This window comes from Arvicola amphibius, chromosome 11 (genome assembly GCF_903992535.2).
Source record: "Arvicola amphibius chromosome 11, mArvAmp1.2, whole genome shotgun sequence".
NCBI classification, from domain to species: Eukaryota; Metazoa; Chordata; class Mammalia; order Rodentia; family Cricetidae; genus Arvicola; species Arvicola amphibius.
This window is the reverse complement of record NC_052057.2, coordinates 2218019-2243372: the sequence shown is the minus strand read 5'-3', so window position 1 is coordinate 2243372 and position 25354 is coordinate 2218019. Positions and strand designations below refer to the sequence as shown.

The 25354-nt window shown below is 42.6% G+C and overlaps 1 protein-coding gene across 4 annotated transcripts in view; it reads right to left on the bottom strand.

Annotated features, from left to right (window-relative positions):
- The window catches only part of Arfip1 (ADP ribosylation factor interacting protein 1), a 69807-nt gene that overhangs the window by 43427 nt on the left and 1026 nt on the right, over window positions 1-25354 (bottom strand). For 2 of the 4 annotated variants that reach the window (XM_038347900.2, XM_038347903.2), the window contains exons 2-3: window positions 22075-22159; window positions 11314-11415 (exon numbers count right to left, since the gene is read on the bottom strand). In XM_038347900.2, coding sequence (XP_038203828.1) covers window positions 11314-11406 — 93 coding nt within the window. In that variant the 5' untranslated portion in view covers window positions 11407-11415; window positions 22075-22159. Of the gene's footprint in view, window positions 1-11313; window positions 11416-21101; window positions 21197-22074; window positions 22160-25354 lie in introns of all 4 variants that reach the window. The other 2 variants (XM_038347902.2, XM_038347904.2) reach the window with 2 other exon arrangements.

The window sequence follows — 25354 nt, the reverse complement described above, 5'->3', positions numbered from 1 at the left end:
ACACTAAAAACAAGACATGCATGAGAGCAAACAAAGGAGGACGACGCCGGCAGGCAGATCATGAGCGCAGAGAAAGTGACTCAGTGCCGAGTGACAGGGTTGCTGTCGTAAGCAGATGTGGAAACAAACAGAACTGGAGATGACGTGGTCTTGCATCGCTCAGGGCTTCTGAAGATCCTCACAAGCCAGAAGCCACTCTGCACAAGTCTAAGGGACTCACGCCCCTGCCCCTTGTCGATGTACACAAACTGACGCCCTCTTCCAAAGAGCAAAGTATGGGTCTTCCGCTGGTTCCCTACACCCAGATTTGCAGTTAACATCACTTCTGAGGCGCACGTGGGGTCAGGCAGCGACAAACAAAAGGATGTAAGCGCCTTTCCTCGCCCTCCCCCTCCTCCTCTCCCAGCACTGGGGACAGAAACCAGGGTCCTGCACCTGCGAGACACAGATCTTCTTCTGCCCCTGAGCTACACCCCCTGCATGTTCTAGAAATCCTTTCTTTATATTTTCCCTTACCCATACAATATAGGACTAAAATTTAAAGACTCAGACTTCCTTTTTATTTATTCTAATTTCTGTCTTGACATCCCTACTTAATTTGACACAAGCCACCCTGCTTTACCCGCTCCATTTCCACAGTTTCCCTATTTTTTTCATGGCTGTCACCTTGCATAAGTCATAACAACTTTTTAGACACATATCTTTCAGTGAAGATAAGCTCGCCTTAGGAAAAGTATGAGGACTTAAAAAAAATCTAAACATATTCAGGTGTCACTGGTGCTTAATCTGAACTATCACTTTGACAGGATTTAGAGTTACTATAGAAATAAACCTCTGGGCATGTCTTCCAGGGGTTCCTAGATTTGTTCACTGAAGTGTGAGACTCACAGGTAAGGCTGGTGGCATCATTCTGTGCCTAGGGTCTCCACTGAACAAAAAGGGGAAATGAGCTGACCACCAGCGTCCATTGCTTCGGGCTTCCTGGCCGTAAGTGCAGTGCAGGCTGCTGCCTCAAGACTCTGCTGCATGACTTCTCCGTGCTCTCAGACGGGTACCCCCAAACTGTGAGCCAAAACAAACACTTTCCTCCTAAATGAAGTAACTAGCAGGAGTGGTCTACAGACTGTAGACAGGCACACTGGGACAGCTGACCTGACCTGAAAGATTAGCCAGGTGAATCATTTTCTTATGAGAAGAACACTGTGTAAATGAGTGTGGGTATGAGGTGAAGTCGTAAAGGGCTAAGCAGACATGATAGCTGTCTCTGATTATATACACTTCTAAGTGATGGAAACACCGTCTACCTTCCTACTGATGGCCTCCAGTCTGACAATGCTAGTACTTCATGGTGGCCAAGGATCCTTGGCTCAACGAGCAGCAATCCTTCAAGAAGCAAAGCTCTTGTCATTACAGAAAAAAGCACAACATCAGAACCGGAGTGGTGTAAAATCTTGAGGAGGAACTAGCAGCTTGATGGTACAGAGCAATCCAGGATGGAAGAGAGGAATGGATAACTTGTGAGTAATACTCAAAGTCTGCATGTGTGAACTTGTCTATGGGGGGTGTTAAATTCCTAAAGTAACGCAATATAGTCCAGAGTGCACAGAAATCATCTTCACATAACTTGCCAGGTTTTTCATGCTCGAATGTACTGCATAGCTTAGTAACTTGTTGAATATATGCTACTGCATTTATTCCTGTACTTTACAAAGTCTATTTCAGAAATGAGTTCATTCATAGCCAACACTAAATCCCCACTTCACACTTTTATGTTGCTGGCACTCAATTCAAACCTTAAAATGGCTTAAGCTCCAACTCTACTGAAACTATAGTTCAATACTGAAGTGTTTAATACACTTAAAATGTTTTCATGAGCAAATATGACACTTTAAAAACTTCAAATAAGGTTCGTGTGTATTTTTAGTACCACCATATTCAGTTCAGACATAACTTTCTAAAATGGGAGTCTGGTCGAAGTAACCCGTTTTTACTTTGTTGCGGCTCCCTCTACCTTTTATGCCGTGTGAACTGCCAATCCTGCGGTCCTCATACTCCCTCTGACTCTCGGCTGGTGCCTCCGAGGGGATACTCCTCCCCCTTCTCCATTTGTCTGGCTTATCTTTCCCCTCTCAGTTTGAAAAGCAATTTCTCGGGCAATATTTCCTCCAACCACGTATCAGCATCCTATATTTGACCAAGTCTATCATTTTTCAACATGTTACTTAAAAAAAAATCAACAAAGACTTCATATCCACAAAGGCAATCAGCAGCCCAAGCAGCACAACCAGGGCACACGATGCAGTCCGTCTGAAGCACACATTTTCCCGCCACTCATGTCTAGAAGCCTAACTTCTAGGCCAGCTCCAACAAAAGTACGCATTCATTCACAAAACACTTACTGCACACCTCCATTACACACCTAGTAGTTTTTGAATAAGGATTCTTGCCCCTCCCTGCAATTACAGTCAACTCACACAGGCTTCTGGAACAGCTATGTGACGCTAGCAACTCCATCTGGGCATGCAGGGTCCTCTGCCTGTTGCAGAGTAGAGTAGTGAGAGCCAAGACCTCTAAGAAGTTCCCACTGAGCTAGTATTCTGTAATTTAAGTTCTGAAGACCCTTTACTGTAATTCCCTAAATTTAAATGGAAATTCTGGTAGCCGAGTGTATGTATGTAACTTTCTAAGGGGTTTAGAGATAGAACGTGTAGACAAAAGTTTTGGACACCGTTTCCCTTGACAACTGCAGCGGAGTTGGTGAGAAGCTTCACTGTGCGTAACTACATTTGCTTCTCTTCAATTCAAGGAACAACGTGCAAATGTCTAGTCATTAACATATTTCATCTTTGCTTCCTACTTTGTTGTTTACTCTTGTCCAGGCTAGCCTTGAACTTACTGTGTAGCAGAGAACGACCCTGACCCTCTGGCCTCCACCCCCTAAGCTGAGACCAGTGGGTTCATTCCACTTCACGCAGCTGCTCTTTAGTCATTTTAAACAGCATCGTTGTAAGTAATATACAGTTCAAAAGCCAAAGAGTAACCCCACTTCTGTGAAGATTACACTTCAAAAAACAAAAGTTATTTTACTTAGAAGAAAAGATGAGCATCTCTATTGAGGAGCACAGGAGGCGCCTCAGATTCCACAGTGACTGTCACCCCTAACTATAAGCCGAGACTACAGCGCTGGTACAGGGATCTCCAGCATGGGCACTTCTACGAAAATGCGGATGTGGAGGGTGGACTCTCAGAGCAGGCCAAGGAGTCAGAAGAAAGCCACAAACATCAACGCTGAGCACTTCTGGTTGAGAGTTGACAATTTCATTGCTTGTGCCACAGTGACACCAGCTGGCCAAACAAATCACTGCAGCTCAGCAAGTTACCACTTGGCGGTCAGGTGAGCCTTTGTTATGTAAGAGGCACCACGAGATTCTAAATGAACAGACATGAAGGAAGAAGCACACATGTATCTCTGAAATCTCTTTTTAGGAATCCAGACACACGAGATTGTTTTACTACTTTATAAACATATATAGTCTAACTCCAGTCAATACATTTGACATTTATTTTCTCTATAAAATTTTATCTTTATTAAAAGATTGAGGTTAAACACAATTTCCTGTTCACTAACAAGGAAAATTAAATGAGAAAGTGACTAATATTTAGGTTAACATATGCCTAATAGATTTTGCATACAAATACACTGGAAACAGTCAAAAGATGCTTTCGAAATATTGTTTCCACTCTTGAAGAAAGGCACAAAACTAAGGTTAACTTTAATGAAAAGATATCAAATATGTAAGAGACCTATCGTCTTAGGGTTTCTATTGCTGTGAAGAGACACCATGACCACAGCAACTCTTACAAGGAAAACATTTAATTGAGGGGCTCGCTTACAGCTTCAGAGGTACCATTACCATCATGGTGGGGAGCATGGCAGTGTGTGGTGCTGAGAGTCCTACATCTTGCAGGCAACAGGAAGTCAACTGAGACACTGGGAAATCCCACAGTGACACACTTCCTCCAACAAGGCCATACCCATTCCAACAAAGCTACACCTCCTAACAGTGGCCTTCCCATGAGATTATGAGGACCACGCACAGTCGGACCACTACACATCTCCACTAAGAGCAGGTACAAACAGAAACAAGCATTATGGTGCCGAGTTCTTTATGGGGCGAGGTAGGGTGCACTGACTTAAGTACGTGTTATTGCTTCTCCAGGGGGCATCACCCTAGTAAACGTCCACACCCAACATGGAAAGGTCTCCAAGAGAAACTTCTTTTTCCTTTCTCTGCCTTCTAAAATGAAGTGAAATAGCATCATAGGACAAAACCCAAAAGGAGAATTTGATATTAACAAAAAGTAACTTTCAAATCAGCAAGTTACTTGCTTTGGCTGCACAAGCAAAGTGCTTCCTCAGCACTACTCAGAGGCGAGACTCTTGAGAGCCATTAAAGGATTGAATGTGCACAGTAGCCCTGAAGAGGAACCCTGGAGCAGTGAGCAGCCAGACACCCAGGCTGGGGCTGGCAGCTTCACCGTCGTCTTTACTACAGTGAGAGAGTGTGGTGCTGTTTCCAGGACAGGCCAGAAATAAAGCAGAGTTCAGAACCAGAGCCACATAAATGACCTAGATTAATATTAATAGCGAGAGCCCATAGTGAAAGAAGAGTACCCTCATTATTTAAAATTTTATAATACTTTATTTAGCATATATTTAGAATGTATTTAGTATATATTTGAAAGCATAAAATGTCACATAAAATCAGATTTATAAATACATAGTTTACAAAACTGTATATGATAAACTGTAGTGTGCATGTTTTGATACATAGGCACTGTGAAATAACTAAACAACACAGTACCTTATCTACCACCTTCCTTAGCTGCATGGTGCGCACGTGCATGTCCTAAAATGCCCTGACTGTAGCAAACTTCAAGTATACAAGTCACTACTAACCATGCTACGCATTACGTCTTCAGAATCCTCAAATTCTAAAACTGCCGCCCTGCCCAGCACCTGCCCACCTTCTCTGCCCACCTTCCTGTTCTTTCTCTGTGTTTGGAGGTTTAACAATGACAACAGAAGAGAAGCTCACTACAAAAATGAGATCACATATACTTCCCTCTCTGTGCCTGGCTTCGCTCTCTTCCGGGCTAACCCGTGCTGCACAAAGGGAAGACTCACATTTATTGATCCTCATAGTTATACTCTCCCCACACACAACTTCTGTTCTTAATTTTTCAAGGACTCTACACACTGTTTTTTCTAATAGCTGTTACATTCCCACGTGGTGTTTTAAATGAGAAAGGCTCCCATAAGCTCATATATTTAACCGCTAGGAAGGGTTAGGAGTGTGCCCTTCTGGAGAGGTGTGTACTGGGAGCAGGCTTTGAGATTTCAAAAATCCCACAGGGTTCCCAGCAGCTCTTCCTGCCTCATTAGCTGCTGCTCCGGCACCACGTCTGCGGCTGCACTGCACACCCCACTCCGTGACGACTACAGACTCACCCTCTGGAGCCCGGCAAACTCTTCTGTGCGCTGCCTCGGTCCTGGTACCTTAGCACACATAGAAAACCAACTAAAACATTCACCAGTTATGTTTAAGGGTTCTCCACAATATCCTCAATATTTGTTTTATATTTATGTACTGTCTTTAAAACTGAGAGAGAGAGAGAGAGAGAGAGAGGGAGGGAGAGAGAGAGAGAGAGAGAGAGAGAGAGAGAGAGAGAGAGAGAGAGAGAGAGAACGGGTAACACCAAGCAATTGCGCTAACACTGGAAGCACCCCCATTTTTGCCTTCTGATAAAGGCTACTCTAATACACATGAGTGATAATTCCCTCTGGTTCTAATCTCTGGTTTCCTAGTGAGTTGGTGGTGCTGATCACATTTTCATGTCTTCGTCTACTGCCCTCTTTCTGGAAGAAGCTGGCACTGTAACTCAGGAGTACAACTGTACTTGCTGGCACACATCAGGCTCTGGGGCTCACCCTTGGCACAAGAAAGACGAGGGGGAGAAAGACAGAAACAACGTTTACTCGGGTGCTTGGCTCATTTTTTAATTGGGTTGTCTGCTACTGACATATTTTGGACATTAACTGCATTAAATAGATGGTTTGTAAGTATTTTTCCCATTCTGTAAGTTTTCTTTTCATTCTGTTTTGTGTTTGCTAGAGTTGTTTATTTTTGCTTTCAATATCATACTAAGAACTCATAGCTAAAACTTTATAGAGATTTTACACAGTCAGGCAGAAAGTCTTTAATCCATCAGGAGTTAATGTCTATGCTAGATAAAGATTTGGTTTTGCTGCTCACTTTGTGTTCTGTTTCAGACAGGCTGACTTTCTGCAGCAGTCTTCCTAGCTCGACCTTCCGACCACTAAGATTAAAGGCGCAAACTTCCACAACCAGCTTCATTTTCCACAGAAAGAAGAGTCTCTTTAGCAAATGGTGCTAGAGTAATCGTACACTATTAATGTAGAAGGAGGGAACTATGGCGCTACCTTGTTATACTCTCACAAACAGAGCCTGCCTGAAGATCAGAGAGCGGAGCTGTCCACTAGTTAACCACGGCGGTCTGGAGGTCTGTACAGACAGACGGACAGTGATGTGGCTGGGTGGAGAGGGATGCAGGACGGGAGGAGCCAGGTGCCAGGAGCTCGGCCTCTTCTGAGGCTGAGGACTTCGTAGAGGTGAGAACTAGTGGCTGCTGCTCTGCTGCTCTGATCTTCCAGCTCTCACCCCCTAATATCTGAGGCTGGGTTTTTATTACTAAGAACAACTGGAACTTATGCTACAAGACACGAACCATGACTTCTATTTCACTTCACATTCAAAGTTAACATTAATCAAGGAAAACCACACACCTAAGAACGAGAAACAAAATACAACTTAGAAAAGAAAGTTTGATCGTGATACTAGATTGCTTAAATGGGACACTAAAAGAAAGACTGATGTTATACTTATTAAAATTACCAGCTTCTGGCAACGGGGTGGTGTACACCTGTTGAAACTGAACAGGATGACTACAAGTTTGAGGCCGACCTGGCCTATGTTCAGTAACCTTGTTCATTAAGATACCACTAGGGTGAATACGACCAAAATACATTATATTTACATACAAAATTATCCAATGAAAGCCACCATCTTGTAAAATATGTAACACTTTTTAAAAAAAATAAAAGATACCATTTATGGAATACAAGAGCCTGAGGCGGAAGGAAGCTATTGTCTGTAATACATATATCCAAACAGGGAACTTATACCCAGGAAAAATTTTCTACAAATCACTTAGAAAAAGGTTCACACCCAATTAACTAGAAAAGCCACTTCACAAAAGGCAATATCCAAATGGCAAGTCCAACTGCTCAACATCATTAATCGGGGAAATGCATGAGAGGTTATCATTCAACCTCTGTGAGGACGGCTAACGTGGAATTACACATCAAATACCAAGAGCGAGCTCAGACGCTGACACCAGAACTCCCATTCATGGCCCAACAGCTTGTCAAACACCTGTGCACTCACGATTTACACTTCACTGTTTCTTCAGACCGTCGGCCGTGTCCAACAAGGATCTGCGGGAAAGGCAGCTGTACTCAGGACAGACAAGGACAGACGCACCCTAGCTTCCCACAGCCCAAACCACAGCACAAACAGAAAACTACACGACAATGAAAAGAACAAAATACTGCTATAAGCAACGATACAAATGAGTCTCACAGATGTCTAGTGAGCTCACAAAATCTAAACTGATAATAAAGTTTGGCAAGCTTGTTTATCATGCATTTGGGGGACTGAGGTGGGTGGGGGTTACAAGTTTAAGGCCAGCCTAGGTTACATAAGAAAAACCTGTCTCAAAACAACATACAAACAAACTAACTAACTAACTAACTAGAACAACCTAGACAGATTCACATTAGTGGTGGTCACCCTAGTAAGAAGGCTTACTGCCGAGCAACAGGCAATGAATGAGGGCGTGGTCTGAGTCCCTGGAAATATTCAGCCTATATACCACCATCTTCAGCAAACCCTAAAAAGGAACAAAAGTGTGCAAGGGAATAACCATACACGTGAATCTCTGTTCAGTGGTGGTTCCACAGCACCGTATACTTCACACTGGGGCTTCGTTCCTGTCTATAAGCCACATTCTAATAAGAAGGAATTTTAAGAAAAAGAATAGGCTGAAGACAGGGACTTTTCCAACACTGAACCTAACTTCAATTCCCCCCCACCCCCAAGACAGGCTTCTCTGTGTTGCCCTGGCTGTCCTGAAACTCACTCTGTAGACCAGGTTGGCCTCGAACTCACAGAGATCTGCCTGCCTCTGCCTCCTCAGTGCTGGGATTAAAAATGTCCAAAAATTCAAATTTTAATTTTACTTTTTGCATAGAGGATGGAACTCAAGGACTCGTGGCTGCTGAGCACATAACTCCAACGCTGAGGTAACATACTTTGTATATAGTATACTTTCATTGCATACAGGTCTTCAGCTTTCGTTAGATAGTTCTGCTGTTTGCTTGTGTTGAGGCCGAACCTTACTCTGCAGCCCCGGCTAGCCTATAACTTACTACGAGGATAAGTTAGGCTAGAACCTGCAGCAATCCTCCTGCATCTGCTCCCAAGTTCTGTGATGGGTTCACCTTCAGGGAGTCTTTTAGGATGCCAATTCTCTGGTGGTATTTTTCCACTACTATATTCACAGTACCTTGTGTGTTACACAGCAGTTACTTAATAAATATTCATAGAATAAATGTGCTAAAATAATTATCAAAATTTAGAAAAAAATTATTAAAATTTTGTGACAGTATTTGAACTAATAGATAATTTAAAAGTAAAATTTAGCAGATGATTACAGTAACTTGAGTTTCCTTACTGTTCCAGTTTATCTTGGAGGTAAAAGATTTCATTGTACGCTCAGAATCTGAGTCTTCCTTCAGTTACTCTACTTTAGACTTCACATGCACAGAAGCCAAGTTAAAGTATTTGCAAATCAAATAAATAACTAGTGTAAATGTGACCTGTCCCTGGTGACATTCACGCTGCCAAGGTAGTAGTCTTCAAAGTGAAGCTTCTGAAAGGCATGTGTGGCTCTTTTCACGAGCCTGGGCTAATTCTCTCAAAACCGTGTGGTTCCCAACTGTTTGATTCTTTGTCCCCTCCTCCCTTCCACACATGTGTGTTCCTATCACCCCTCACCGACGCCCTTCCCCGTGTGATGTCACAGCATGATGCAGCCACCTGCTCCTGAACCCCCTGCCTCTACAGCTGTGAATCACACCCACCTCTTTTCTTTTTAAAGCAGCCATTCTCCAGTATTCTGTCCAGGCAACAGAAAACACTCAGATAAATCTCAGGCTTGAAGACCATCACAGAGAGCTACCTAAGCACAAGTTCCCAACCAGAGGTGAGTTTCCCCAGCCTCAAACACACTGAGCAATCTGTGAAGAGTCATCTGCTCATTGGAAAAGAAAGACACCATTGGGCGGGGGGAGCAGGAAAAGGTCAAGGCTGCTCTAGCCAATCTACACATCGCAGCCCCTATGATAAAGTAGTCCACACAGCTAAAGTATCACAAAAAGATTTCATTCTTAAAAGGAAGGTTGGAGCCTATCTGAGCTATAAAATTATTTAAGGACCTGCCAACCACTAGTTTTTCAATCACATGTGTGTGCACACACATGCCCGGGCACACATACACACACAGAGCTGGGCATGCTGGTGTGCACACACATGCCGGGCACACATACACACAAACACACAGAGCTGGGCATGCTGGTGTGCATATACACGCCGGGTACACACACACGAACACACAGAGCTGGGCATGCTGGTGTGCACACACATGCCCGGGCACACATATACATGAACACACAGAGCTGGGCATGCTGGTGTGCACACACATGCCCGGGCACACATACACACAAACACACAGAGCTGGGCATGCTGGTGCACACGTTTAGTCCCAGCACTCAGAAGGCAGAAGCAAGCAGATCCCTGTGAGCTCAAGGCCAGCTTGGTCTACACAGCGAGTTCCAGGCCAGCCAGAGGTATTGAGTGAGACCCTGTCTAAGACAACAAACAAGCCTAACGAAACACAATCACCTCTTCAAGACCACAGAAACCATATTCTTAGTTAAAGTTGTACACGTGTGTCAACTGTCATTAGAGAATGTTTCCTTGCCAAAATAACAAGCATCACTTTTATTTCTGGCTGTATTAGGCACATGACTTATCTCACTGACTATTACTATCCTATAGAAAGTCAGTATTTTATTATAGAAACAGAAACATACTCAAGGTTATATGTCAGAAACGACACAGATGAAATTTGAATCCAGATATTTCCAATCTCATATTCCTTCAAAATGCAGTAAACTGAATTCCAAATCTGGAGGCAGAGAAAAATTAAATGCACTAGGCTTCAGCTGTCGTTCAGTGGCAGAACGCATGCTAAGCATCCACAAGGTCCCAGGTTCCAGCCCAGCACACACACATATAAAAGAAATGCATTCAATCTCAGTTTCTTTCGGAATCAGTAATGCCACTTTCAGGATGTTGACCGCTTGGTGGTTTGAATGACACATGTCCCCCACAGGCTCATGGATTTAAACACTTGGTTCCCAGCTGATGGTGGTGTTGAGGGGGCAGAGCCTCGCTGGAGGAAGTACGCCACTGGGGGGGTGGGCTTTGCGAGTTCATAGCCTCATTGCATTTCCTGTTCTCAATTTACGCGTGTGTATGGAAATCTCATCAGCCAGCTTCCTGCTCCCACCTCTATGACATGACTTCCCACCTACAGTGGACTCTTTCTGGAATCATAGCCAAAATAGCCCCTCTTCCATGAGCCATTTTTGGTTATGGTATTTTATCACAGAAATCAAAAAGTAACTAAAACAAAGAACAGTTACTTAAGAATTATGCACTTTTCAAAAAAAGCATTAGACGATGCTAAATTTTAAAAGGATATATTAATATTTATAAATAATATTTAAAAAGATAAAATACTACTCTAGCATTTTTCTTATTAAAAGTAAAAAAGCTATATGAAATTATGTGCCAAAAGGAAGTACGCCACTGGGGGTGGGCTTTGTAAGATATACTGTCATTCTGGTTAATGACATAAAAGTTTAGTTAATAATTTTGTTTTTATGTTGCCTATTACTAAGCTAAACAGCAAAGCTTATGGACCTGGAGCTTAACCTTGGCAGATCAGTATCACAGACTACCTAGTATTCCTCATAACAAACTCAGGTGATTGGCAAAATCTTGTCATGATTCTTTGTGTTAACAGAAGGCAAGGTGTTCTTACCCTGTGGTAGCCATGTTCATGGGAGTCATCAACTTCTCCATTACTAGTTACTGGAATTTCTGCTGCAGAATTTTTGGGAGACTCTTGAGCCATGTCAGATTCCTAAAAAATAAATAAATAAAAAATAAATTAAAATAAGTCATACTAATACCAAACTATAAAAGGTACGTTTTAAAGACTTTATTCACATACATTTATTACCTATAATAATATGGTATGACTGAGATAAAGCTGATCACTCGTCTCACTTTCTGTTATAAGGGTATGACTGAGACAAGAGCTTCCTTAGCAATGGCTTTGGGTTTTATATTTTTATTTTATTTTTTTTTTTTGGGGACTACATTTTTCTGTAGCTTTGGAGCCTGTCTTGGAACTAGCTCTTGTAGACCAAGCTGGCCCCAAACCACCTGCCTCTGCCTCTTGAGTGCTGGGATTAAAGGAGTGCTCCACCACCACCGCTGCCCAGCAAGCACTATTATTTCTATAACCTAAAGTTGCTTTGCTCCCAGTCCCTCATCCTCTCCAATTTATAGTGACGTATAAGAAACAGGAAGAAGCCCCATGCTGGCCCCTCCCACCACAGGCTCCTCTCTCCACACCCCTTCACTCCCTCCACTGCCCCATGACCACAGTTCCTCCCCAGCTATTCACCATGTGCCTGACAGCCCCAAGGTTTCCACTCTTCTTTGGACCACAGTTAGAAGACTGCAGGTTATAATCTCCCGAATCACTGTAATCTCCTCCTCTGTAGTTTGCCGGAACCACCTCCTCGGCCTCGGTCCTCCTCCACCATAGCCTCCTCTTCCTTCTCCATAATCTGGCTACCTCCAAAACTTGCACCCTTGGGCATCCCTCCACACACATTACAGCCGTCCCCAAATCTGTATCACTTTTATATCATCACATTCTGCGCTCCCACAAACACACAGACAAATTGCGTCCTGGTCTTGGTCCTAAATTTCCACAGCCACCATAAGACCCCCTAAACCTCCACCTCCACTTCTAGAACCTGAGATTGCCTATATTCCTTACCTAGACAACGCTTTTCTTACTTACGCATTTTGACCACTGATGGTTTGGTATTTTTACAATACAATTTTATCCAGAGATAATGATCATAAAATGCAACAAAGGCAAGATTCCACTTCCTTCCAGGCTTCTTATCAGAAATTATTTCAATAGTATCAATTTCCCATATTCTATATTAGTAACCTCTAATGTAGTGTTCCTCGAGATCTCCCTCAACCCCACCATCAAACAGCTTCCTCACAGTCAGAGGGGTCCAGGTTTTCCAGATTTCTCTCTTGATATGGAATGGAGGACTCAACTATTCCATCTACTAAATGAGGCTTTGCAGTCGGGGCAGAATCAACCTGGGCCAAGGAGGAGCGGGTTACAAAGTCAAATCATCTTGTCCTTTCCTTGCAGGTTGCCCCATAACCAGAGTCTGTGAACTTTCCGCAGGCCTCCTAGCAATCTCTCAAGCGTTCTTCTGTGGTTTCAAAATGTAAGCCACCAATGAAGAGTTTACAGAACGGTTCCTTTTCTGTTTCCTCTCCAAAGGATCCGTTTTTGAAGTTTTCTCCACTGGGGATTCAGTTGCTTCAGCCTGCTTTCCAGTAGCTGAGCAAGATGAGAGACTTCCACACATACCTAGACACACGCACGCGCACACACACATGCATAGACACACACACACCTACACGCACAAACACACACGCACATATGCAGACACAAACATGCACACGTACACAAACACACATATGTAGACACACATATACACACACGTACACACACATGAACACGCACGCATGTGCACACGCACAAACACACATACATAGACACGCGCACACACACGCATGCACAGGTACAGGACTCGCTATGATGCTGCAGTAAAAACTTCCATGGTTCAAAAAACCTTGTTAGAGTACCTGCCCATAAGATAGCCTCTCTAATTTCTAGTTCACCACTTTCTTTTCTTTTGAGACAGGATTTCTCTTTGTAGTCATGGGTGTCCTGGAATTTGCTCTGTAAATCAGTCTGGCATCGAATACTGCCTCCCGAGGGCTGAGATTAGAGATATGCACTACCATGCCTGGCTCTGTTTCACCATTTCTTAAAAGCAGAGGAATTGTATTTCTTGGAAGTCCATAATCCACCCACAGCAACAATCTGGCAGGGTATGCGGTGTCTCCCAGATCACTGTGCTCACCTTTCAGGGAGTGACTTACAAAAGTCAAGGGTCAAAAAAAGAAGCAAAAGAAGTTTGGCACCTTGCAAAATGTTTTACCAACAAGAAGAAAATAGCAATCCCCTACCACTATGAAAATGGCTGGTGTAGTCTAATGCCATTTCATCCAGAGTCTGAGAATCCACCCAAACTCGGAAATACCTAAATAATGGCAATGCACCCAATCACAGAGGAAGAGATGCCGACTACCGTCTTAGATCTCTGAAACAGCAACGGAGGCATAACTGGTTTGCCAAGTCAAACTTCAGCCAAAGGTTATAGATGTCTCATTTGTTCATTTGTTTGTGTGGCTGGCCTGCTGCAGTGCCCTCTCAAAGCTTTAAGCCTTCAGGAAAAGAAAGCTTCAGGAAGGCCCTTTCTCCGAGCAGCTTAGCTGGAGCTGGTTTAGACTCAGCAGCAGAAGAGCGGAAGCAGGCCTTCCAGCGCCTTTATGGATGTCTCTGTGGTAACTGAAAAGGTTTACCAGCTCCAGCTATCAGAATGCTAAGAAGCCAGTTTCGTAATTTATGGTTCTTAGTCTAATACGTAGCAGCCACTGTGAAAGCTTCACAGGGGAGGACATCAAGGTCTACAAAGGTTAAGGAACTAAACTAGACAATGCACATCCTCCTGCAAATGAAGCCCTGTGAGAGGAAGGACAGTGAGCACTGACCAGATGTCAGATGCCACTCTATGATGGCTGAATTCTCTCTGCTTCATGTACATCACACATATAACCGTGTAACTAACGTCTGGCCTCAGTACTATTGTTCCTGCTTTTAGGAAATCTGCTGAGGTCAGTTTTATGGAAATTGATGAGCTGGGATTCAAACCTGGCATACTTTAACCTCACAATACACTACTTCTTCAAGGATGACTGAAATTAAATGGTGTTTTAAAATTATCTAACCAAACATATCAACAATGCAAGGCTGGGGAGTTCTGCAGACAGCCTGGTGTATAAAGTCCTCAGACCAGAAGGACAAGGTCAGCATCGGCTCACTCTTTCTTAGAAAGGCAGTCACTGCAGCTGCCTTAGAGGGGACGGACGCCCCACGTCTGCACGGACCGAGCAGTTCTTCAGCAAGCGTTCCAGGCACGGCAGAAACCACGGCGCTAGGAAACGACTTAGCTAGTGTGCCCTGCTCCCTTCTCCAGCTGCTTCTCAGACAACAGTCTCCCCTAACTCTTCATCTGCACCCAGGGGTGCAGAGTAAGGCTCCTCATTACCAACTTAACCTCTAGTCTGATTCTTTCTATAGCTGCCAACACCAAGGGTTAAAATGTTCATGGGATATTTTCCTAGCTTATTTATATTTTCTAAATCGTGAAGACAGACCATGATGTAGCAAACGACCTTCCATTTGACAACTAGATTGTCATAGGGACAAGTGTAATTAACAAAGTTCATCCAAAGGCCGAAAGATCACCTTAATAAGGCAAAAGAAACAGATATTAGCCAAGGTTATGCACAGGAAAACTTAATTTCTAAAAAATGTTTAGAAAAAAATAGAATCTTTATAGAAAAGATCTACGGTCTTTCCAATTATATTAAGGCATTTATCACCGTTTAACAGTAGTTTAATTTATTTAACAGTTTAATTGAATTTAATTTTAACCCAATTTACCAATGAGCAAGCAAAAGTAAAGGTTTAATAAGCTTAAAGTTTCCCCAGATGTTTCTTAAATGTACCATATTTTTATGAAGTTCTCTGAAAATGCAATAGGAAGTACCCAAGTGCATATTTTTTTTCTGCTTTCCAGTAGTTATATTTCCTACTGGTTTTGTAGGATAAAATTCTCGATTTCAGTCAATTCTAGATAAAAAGAAGAAGTGAATAAAACAGAGTGAAGAGAGAAAGTGTATCCCAGCCCAATTGTTCTAGCTCTGGCTTCAGACAGGAGGGTCGCAGTGCTGAGTGCACCGACCACACATCCCAAGACAGGCCCTATGCTGTCCCAATACCAAAAGCACAAACGCCTTTTGTGTCAAATGAAATTATTCAGATTTTTGTTTGCCCGTACAAAGACAAAGCAATTCTAATAAGCTCATAATTTAAATGCTTTCTGAGATTTCCTCCACTATTAGTACAATACAACTTATTAAAATGGTGAATATGTGCATTGCACACATCAATTCAGTATGACTCTAAAGTATGGGGCAAGTCACAATGCCAAGTGAAACTGAAGGAGGACCTGCTGCAGTACTGGGGCACAACCAGGCCCAGCTCTGCCCCTTCCCATACCTCACAGACAGCTCTTCCCCCTGTGACCCTCAGGCCCAGCTCCTCCCTTCCCATACCTCACAGACAGCTCTTCCCCCTGTGACCCCCAGGCCCAGCTCCATCCCTTCCCATACCTCACAGACAGCTCTTCCCCCTGTGACCCTCAGGCCCAGCTCCTCCCTTCCCATACCTCACAGACAGCTCTTCCCCCTGTGACCCCCAGGCCCAGCTCTGCCCCTTCCCATACCTCACAGACAGCTCTTCCCCCTGTGACCCCCAGGCCCAGCTCTGCCCCTTCCCATACCTCACAGACAGCTCTTCCCCCTGTGACCCTTGCTTCCCACAGACAGGCTGGTGAGATAGCTCAGCAGATAAGGACTTGTCACCAATCAGATTTGATCCTTGGGACCCACACTGTAGAAAGAGAGAGCCCCTCTGTGCGTGGCAAACAGTGCCCTGGCTCTGTACACAGGTGCAAAGGTCCCTTTAAGAGACAAACCTCGCCTACTCCTAGTCTCCTTTTGCCATCTCTCTGAAGAGAGCTCGCTCGCTCTCTCTCTCTCTCTCTCTCTCTCTCTCTCTCTCTCTCTCTCTCTCTCTCTCTCTCTCTCTCTCTCTCTCTCCTCCCCTCCCTTCCCCAGTAAAGTTCTTCTCATGTAAGCTCTGTCAGAAGTGTGTTTGACCCCCACCATGGACTCCGTGGTCCCATCTAGCACCACATCATTGCCACGTTTGTCCCCCCATTTCTTGCACTTATTTAGTTTCTTAAACTTACTCGTCTTTCTCACTTTCCTCTGAGTTCAATGCGATGGCTCTTAATAACTCTGCTAACCTTCCCAAGATGCAAAGTCTTAACGTATAAACTTGGGAGGAAAATGTAAGGAGATTATACATAGAAACCTAGCATAAAGCCTGGCATCTGAGTCTTCCAGAGAACGGTACAGCTGGACCACTGCTGTGCCTGCCTCATTCCACACAGTGTAAAGAGCTCCAATTCCGTGCACACGGCTGGTGTCATTCTAGATGACGAACTTTAAAGTTGCAAGAATCCCAAATCCCACTTTAACTATAAAACTCCTACTAAGCTTTAAGCCAGAGTGTAAATTCAGTTTACATTTACACAGTTAAGACTTTTAAAAATTATTATTATTATTACCTTCTCTCTGGATGCTATCTATTTGGGTATGACTAATACACACAAAGACTATTTAACAAGGAGTTAATGTCAATTTACTGTGAACATTCCATTACTTGATGGTGGCTTCCTTCAGATCATTATCATCCAAACTGTCTACCAAGCAGGGAAGTTCTACTTTGCCATCTCTCAGAGCACAGTCCTCTTAGCTCACAGTGGCACTCAGCAAACACAGTAATACCTACATGTACTGTAAGAACCTATCACTGGCTGGGCTGCAAGCCTTCCCATAGCTTGCACACACCTGACTTCCCCTGACCATCTCTCAATGGTATAAATTCAGAGACATGATCAGAACAATCAAACCATGAGCAGGAATACACATAATATAGTACATATGTACATAACATATCCATAATACATGTGTACATGATATATATAAAAATATGTGTAATATGGTACACAGAACTCTCTACTCTCTCAGGACTACATACAACTATAACACAGCTTTGTCAGATGATAAACAGCCAAGTTATCTTAAACTACAAAGAACCCTCATGAAATCAGGCTTGGTGCTACACCCCTTTAACGTCAGCAGCTCAGGAGGCTGAGGCAGGATGACCTCAAGTTCTAGGACAGCCTGGACTCTGTGGCAACACCCAGTGAAAGAAAGGGGGGCAGGGAGTGGGGAGGGAGAGGAAGAATGGAGGGTGAGAAGGAAGGAGAATCTTAAATCTTATACAAATAGTTCATACTTCCCAAATAAAATTCATCACCACTGATGTTTAGATTATCACGGGGTGGGGGTGGGGGGTTGTCACATCTTTAATCCTAGTACTCAAGATGCTGAAGCAGGTGGATCTCTGAGTTCAAGGCCAGCTTTATCTAAAGTGGGAGTTCCAAGGCAGCCAGGGCTACACAGAGAAATCCTGTCTTCAAAAACAAAACAAAATTAAATCAACCAACCAACAAACAAAAAGTCAAAATCCTTTGTGACTACACATCACTCAGAGGTCTGGGAATGCGGTTGAGCAGTACAGTACAGCAGCCGCCCAGCACACATCAGGGCTGGGTTTAATCCCCGTTGTTGAAAGGGGTGGGGTGAGAATATTTATCACACAGATCCAGGCTACCCGGGCTTAGCTGAAGAACGAGTCTTACAAGTGGCAGATTGTTATGAGAACACAAATTTGATGTCAGTGGGCCCCATGTTGTGTTGGTCACTGTCTCCCATCTGTCTGAAAGTTTAAGTTTATTCAATGAAAACAAGAGGGAAAAATAGGAACTGCTTTAATTTTATTTTAATTAATATGGAACTGAGTCACTCTAAGGTCTGTGTGGGACCAGGGACAACACTGCTTGTGCTTAAATGGAGCCATTTACAGGATCCTTTCTCTTCCCTTCCCTTTCTGCCTAGCTTAATGAACTACAATAGTGGACCGTATGGTGTTTTATCATAATCAATTATAGAGCCTTCAGCAACACAAAACCATGACTAAGACCCGGTATCTCTCTTTGCAGGTCACTGAGTCCCAAGTACTCAGCAGTTTAGAGCTTTCTTCCGGGTGCAGATGCTCACTCAGCGAGCGAGACTCCCGCGAGCAAGTGAGACAGTGTGAGCCTCCTATGACAGTGAATACCAAAGTGTTCTGACAGAAACTCCGCACGCTGGTGTATTTCATATTGTACATACTATGTAAAACCATGTACAGCTTTTGTTTTTATTTTGATATGATAAATAAGCTTTTCTTACTAGAGCTTAAAACTAGGCAAGTGTTTGTTAGAGTAGATACCTTAATCTAATTATGTGATGTTTTTATTTATGAGTTCATTTCAAAAGAGCAATTTTATTATTTTTTTAAAGTTATCCTCTAAAACTTTGGGTCAACAAAAGCAAGTGTAACTTACTCCTTATTACAAAGAAAGGTTTCATTTTATCTTGTCACTGTGTATAAGAGTAATACTGAATGGTATATACCCTTCAACAGCTCAGTCATTATCAACAGTCTGAGGCCTTATTACGATGGGCGGACCTTACAAAGACTGGACTTCTCCGTGGCTGGCTGGGATGGAGCGAGAGCCGCAGCGTCTCTGCACAATCAGACCTAACAGTGAGATGTGCTAGGCACATATTAAAACACTTAGTTAAAAGAGTGGTGGCCGCGGTGACATTCTTATCAATATTTCATAGCATAGTTAACTTATTTGTGATCAGAATTTGTTTTACAAAACCATCTGCAGTTATATGAGGTTGCTATTGCTCACACAGGTAAATGCTTCTAAAAAAAATCAGAAAAGGCACTTGCATAGAGTGAAGAAAACAACTTTATAAAATCAAATATATCACACACACACACACAGTAACTAACCAGGGTGTGTATGTGCTCAGCTCAAACCTCAGCACTCCAGGCTAGTGAAAGTTAAGACACACACTTTCGCTAGTGGCACAGCTCAAGTGGCAGACTCTGTACTGTGAACTGGTCAGGCCATGGAGCAAATGTCTACCCACTCTCCTGAAAAAGATACACCTTTTCCGATTTTTTATGCAAATTCAGCTATTTTTAACACTGTCTTTAAAACAGAATGATAAATTACCACTATAAGATTACCACTAGCGTTCATGCCTTCATAGGTCAGTTAAGCTGTAGGGCAAAATGTTTTATTATCTCTCAAGCTCATCCTCCATAACCAGTCAGAGGCATTCATTAGCTAATGAGCGTAAGGAACAAACCCTTACAAAATAAATTACTAATTAGCATTTATGAAAATGCACGCAGTGTCGATGAAGTTTATAAGTCAATTACAGCTGTGTGCGATTCCCTAGCTTTTACTACAAAAATCACTTGATTTCTATAAACTGAAGAAAGTAACATATTCAGAGGGAAGCCATATAAAAATGTAATGTGGGAGGAATTTAGCGAGGGGAATTCTGTGTCCCACAAGTCGTAAAAACAATTGGCCTTGTGAAACCCAAGGAAAAAAGAGCAGTAGGTACTGGACCTGCCGATTCCCCACAAACAAGCAGCAGAAGACTCGGTGGACAACATGAAAAGACCAGGAGTCACGGACTCTAGGATGCCCACGTCTGGGCTTATATCAAAGATCTGTGAGACAGCTACAACAAGGTAGATATAAACAGGACACACATGGCTCATCACACTGAATATGAATCTAGAGTCTTCTTCTAGTGAAGTAAGTATATTATGGAATCTAAAGCAAAATCCACTTGGAAGATACACACAAGTCTCTAAAGAAACGCACAGATTTTTAAAATAATAGTGATACTTCCCCCAGGCATGGTGTAATTCCTGTAATCCCAGCACTTGAGAGGTGGAGGCAAGAGGATCCCTTCAGATCATCCTCAGTCGCACAAGGAATTCAAAGTCAGCCTGGGCTAAATGTGATCTTAACGGGAAAAAAAAAACACACAACTTTTTAAAAAAAATTTAAATGCAAGTCGTCAAAGAAATGTCTCAGGAGTCCTTCTTTGTAGGAATACTTTAATAAACAGTCTGAAGGGCACTTCACACGGGTCAAGGAGGTGCGGAGGTAATGCAGAACACTAAGGGCAGAAAGACTTGGGCTTGCTTTGATCTGACCTTGCCTGATTTCTCTGCAGTGTTTTACGCTTGCCATTCCAGAGACTCGTAACTAGGATAAGGATATGGCTCTGTTTCCTTGAGATAAATGTGAAGAGAACAGTAAGCTTGTTTTGATATCACAATTCAGTGTTAATCTTCCTGATGATCTGACTAATTTATAATTTAAGAAATGAAGCAGCTCCATTAATAAACTCTATATATTTAGAGGTGTTGAGAGACAAAAGTAATATGGAAAACATAGAAGCTTCCCTGTCAAAACAATTTAAAATAATTGATATCCATGACAGTTTTCCTAAAACAAAGCAGAAACCCTTTCCTTGTAGCTCAATAAAAATTATATTGAATTGAAAATGATTCCCCATACATGTTCAAAGTATATTATATTCCTTTTCATAAACTGAATAACCAAATCAAAATAAACAATACTTTACATTAACAACTATTTGCTAATCGTTTGATAGCCTTTTATCTTGATAGATAAGGGCAGTATCTACAAGTCCTTTCAGACACTAATAAATTAAGTTCAGGAATGACACTGTTACTCTGTGGTTCTCCCCATGCTGACTATGATAACCAGATAAATCCCCACAGGTTACCTTGAAATAGCAATCTAAAAAACTATCAGCTCATTGAAAGCGAGGGAGTCTGAGAAACTCTCTGTGCCAGGAACACCCGATGGCCGGATGGGATCCTGAACAGAAAAAAGACACCAGGAAAAACCGACACAACGTGAGTAAGTGTGTCACACTAATTCAATACCCAGGGAAAGCTCTATACTATCTCTTAAGTAGTTCTGAGAGTCTAGCCAAGAGCTTATTACAAACAATCTAAAAACATTACACTATTTTATAAACTATTACTATTTCATTTACATGTATTTAAGAAACCAGCAATTTAGTTTACAATTTAAGTATTACCATTTTAACTACAATATGCATAATAACTCCAATTCAAAATCTGAAAAAAAAAAACATAAACTGAAATCTTTAACAGTGGCAACTTAAGAGTAATTTAGCTGTTGGGTCCACATGCACCTACATAACATACACATAAACACAACAAATATATGAACTACTAATAAATAAATCGGGAGCTAGAAAGATGGCTTACTGGCTCAGAGCACTTGCTACTCCTGCAGGAGACCCAGCTGTGGCACACATACAAACAGGCACACACACACACATACACACACACACACAAATAAAAATAAATAAATAAAGTGACCTAAAGGGTTTTTTTTTTTTTTTTTTTTTTGAACCAAAGGAGGCCAGCTTGGCAGACCAGAATTTTTTAGACCATGATTCAAGATAAGGCTGAAGGATTGTCACTGTTAAGGAATTCTCTCTTTACTCCTCAAGGTCACAAAAGAGCTGGGGAAAGGGAGAGGGTGACAATTGGTATATCCATAATAAACCACGTTTTGGGGTGGATAAGGGATTAAAAATAAGCCCAAAGCAAACAAAGATGAAGGCTGTAGACAGGTTTCAGGCAAAGGGACAGTGTGCAAGCTGAAGCAGTCTATGGTGGTAGGGAAACATATTCAAGAGCCACTGCCAGAAGCCTTAGTACCTGTTGGCACGTTCGTCGTTATCAAGAAGATGTGGGGCCGCTCCACACTGTCAAGGTTTCATATGGATGGAGAGGTCATCACTCACTGAAAACAGAAACAAAGAAAAGAAAAGCAATGTTTGGGGGGTAGGAGAGGAAAGAAGAAAAGCACGTCTAGTTTTGGATCTAACAGATCTGATACATCTTTAAGTCTCGAGGAAGGGCATCAACCAGATAGCGCGATCTACAGATCTACAGCCCAAAGGAGACAGAAAGCGCACACACCCTTACGAGGGCTGACAGCGTAATCCTAGAAAAGGAGCTAACAGCATAGTAATCCCAACGTGCAAGATCATTAGACGTAGACTTTGACCATCTGGATGCAGTTAAAAAGCCAAGAGAGGAAACGGCTGTTTTGTCAGCTAAAACAAAAACTGCTAAGTACCACGGAGAGACAGAAAACTCTCCTATCTTGGTTCATAATATACTAATTATGTAACAAATTACAGCACTTCCAAGTTTTTGCCAGGCTGGGGAAAAAAATGCTCTAAATCTGCACTGTACTATAAGGCAGGCACCAGCATAGTGGCCACTGAATTTTATCTAATGTCAATCCAAACAGCCGAAAGGGTAGAGGCTGTGGTGTTAGAGTGGAGAGGCTTGGAGCTGCCTTGTGTAATTTCATTTGGTCCTCAGCTACATGTTGAATTAGCTGGGAGTGGACCTGAGACCTGGGGGTGGGGCTGAGATCCTGGGGGTAGGAGAGATTTTCATTCCACTGCTTGTCATATACTTGGAAATTTCATTTCAAGACTATACAGTATAAGGCTGGAGAGATGGCTCAGCAGGTAGCCCCCTTTTTTTAGACACCCCCAAAGTGGCAGTGCCACAACCTGATTCCAGACAGTCACTGTCCACCCAAGCTCATCCCGCTCCACAGCCCCTGAGGAACTCGGTGTTCTGTGTCCACTCAAGGCAAATGAATCTCAGCACTTTGCTGAATTTACTCCTTCCTCTATCCCAAACGATCATTCTGAAATGAATGGTCCCAAACTCATTATGCCAAGGTTAGTTTCCATCCTTACAGGTCATAATACATACAATCCAGCAAACTTGTATCCATCACCACAAAAAACCCCATCAGTTACCAATCTCCAGGCCTATGCTTCAATGAGACATCCGACAAGGTGTTCAGCCACTAAAGAGGAATAGAGGGTAGGATCTTTGTTTTGATGTCTAATACATAATCAAATAAAGTATCTCCAATTTGTTATAGGGTGAGGAGCAGGATCCCTTGTTCTGGCCGCCCGGCTAGCTTAACCCGAAATAATCACACAGAAATTGTATTAATTAAATCACTGCCTGGCCCATTAGTTCTAGCCTCTTATTGGCTAACTCTCACATCTTAATTAACCCATTTCTATTAAATCTGTGTATCACCACATGACTGTGGTTTACCGGCAAGATTCTAACTTATGTCCATCTCAGGCAGGAGAACCATGGCGTCTGCCACACTGCCCTTCTTCCCAGCATTCAGTTCTGTCTACTCCACCTATCTAAGTGCTGCCCTATCAAAAGGCCAAGGCAGTTTCTTTATTCAACCAATGAAAGCAACACATAGACAGAAGAACCTCCTATACCACCAATTCATTACAAAATTTTTATAGTGGAAATATCGTAGGAACTATCTACAGTTATATACCGAAGAGCAAATCCTGGCTCCACCAGAATTATTCTTAGCTCTGTGGGTCATTTGGTTTCACAATCTTCATCTACAACACAGGTTCTCAGCCTTCCCAAAGCTGCAAACTTTTCAGTTCTCGTGTTCTGGAGACAAAAATTACGCTCATTGCTGCCTCATAACTGTAATTTTGCTGTTATGAATCATAATGCAAATATCCGTGTTTTCCAATGGCCTTAGGTGACCCCTGTGGGTAGTGACCCACAGGCTGAGAACCACTGATCTATAAATGGTGAGGGGGCGCGACCTTATAGAGTAGCTAGAAGGATGAGCCAATCCTGGCAGCACCAACCATCATGTACATCATAAGCAAATAAATGTACCTCCCACTGTGGTGCTAGGCAGGATGTATCTTCTAAACCTACCCTTATCCGACAAGCAACTAGCTTAGCATTGGTTGCTCCCACCAAGCAAGGATACTACACTGAGGGAAAATCATGTTATTGTTTGAAGTGAAGAAATTGCTTCCTTTAGACTAATCATGATGAGCTGTGCAGGTAACGTTGTATGAAGTGAGCTTCAAAACTTCACAACTTCAACTTCCAAACACTTCACGATCATCAAATCAGTAAGGATTTGCACCCCACGACTTACACTAACCTTGGAGAGATCCTCATTTACAAGAAGTAATAATTTACATGTATGACATACATAGAATGATGAGAAAGGAGTGTGGAACGCTGCCACAGCCAAACGGAAGACATCTTATCCGCTCTTCCTACAGGAGGCCCGAGCCCAAGACAGACATCTCCAGCTTAAAAAGGTGAAGGCTATCATTTCGATGCTATATTCTGAGTTGAACCCAGAGGACTGGTGACACTTAGTATGCATTAAATAGTGGTGGACACATCAGTTTATAAATTCTCTGTATTAGCAAAGCAATGGGTACAGCCGGTTATCCCCAAAAACGAAACCTCAAAACCACAAATCAGGAACCAACCTGCTTCCTTCTATAGGTCCAGGAAGAAATTTAGAAACACGGCAGTTTTGACCTAGTGAGATTTCAGTTCAAGGCTGTAATCTCTGCACTCTACTCCGCTTAACCCGCCTGCCCCCTCTCCCCCAAAAACCATTTGCAATTTGGGAAAACAGTTCCACGAATACCTGGTTCCATTAGCTTTAACGAGACACTAAACCAGTGCTTTTAAATCTTGCAGGGATATAAATGTCTTTTAAGAATTTGATGAAAGAATGCATTTGTCCAGAACACACACATACAAACTTTGTACATAATTTCTGGGGTGAGGATAGACAATCACTGCTACCTGGAGGCCCCAATCCAGGATGAAGGCAAGGATCATGCAAGAAAAGTAACATTTTATCAAAATGGAAACAAAATAGCTCAGGCAGAGCGTTTCATTCAGAAAATACGAGTGGAAATACGCCGTTTTCCTACATACTAAGTGTTAGACTTTGAAGTTAGGAGACAGAGTTGATCTTGTTGAACAAGAAAAAACGAAAGGTAAAAGGAGAGCAGCCAGAAGAAAATGCAACAGCCGCAGTCCTTGCTGTAAAAGAGCAACCACGAAATGGCCAATTCCTGCAGCCTCCAGAGAACTA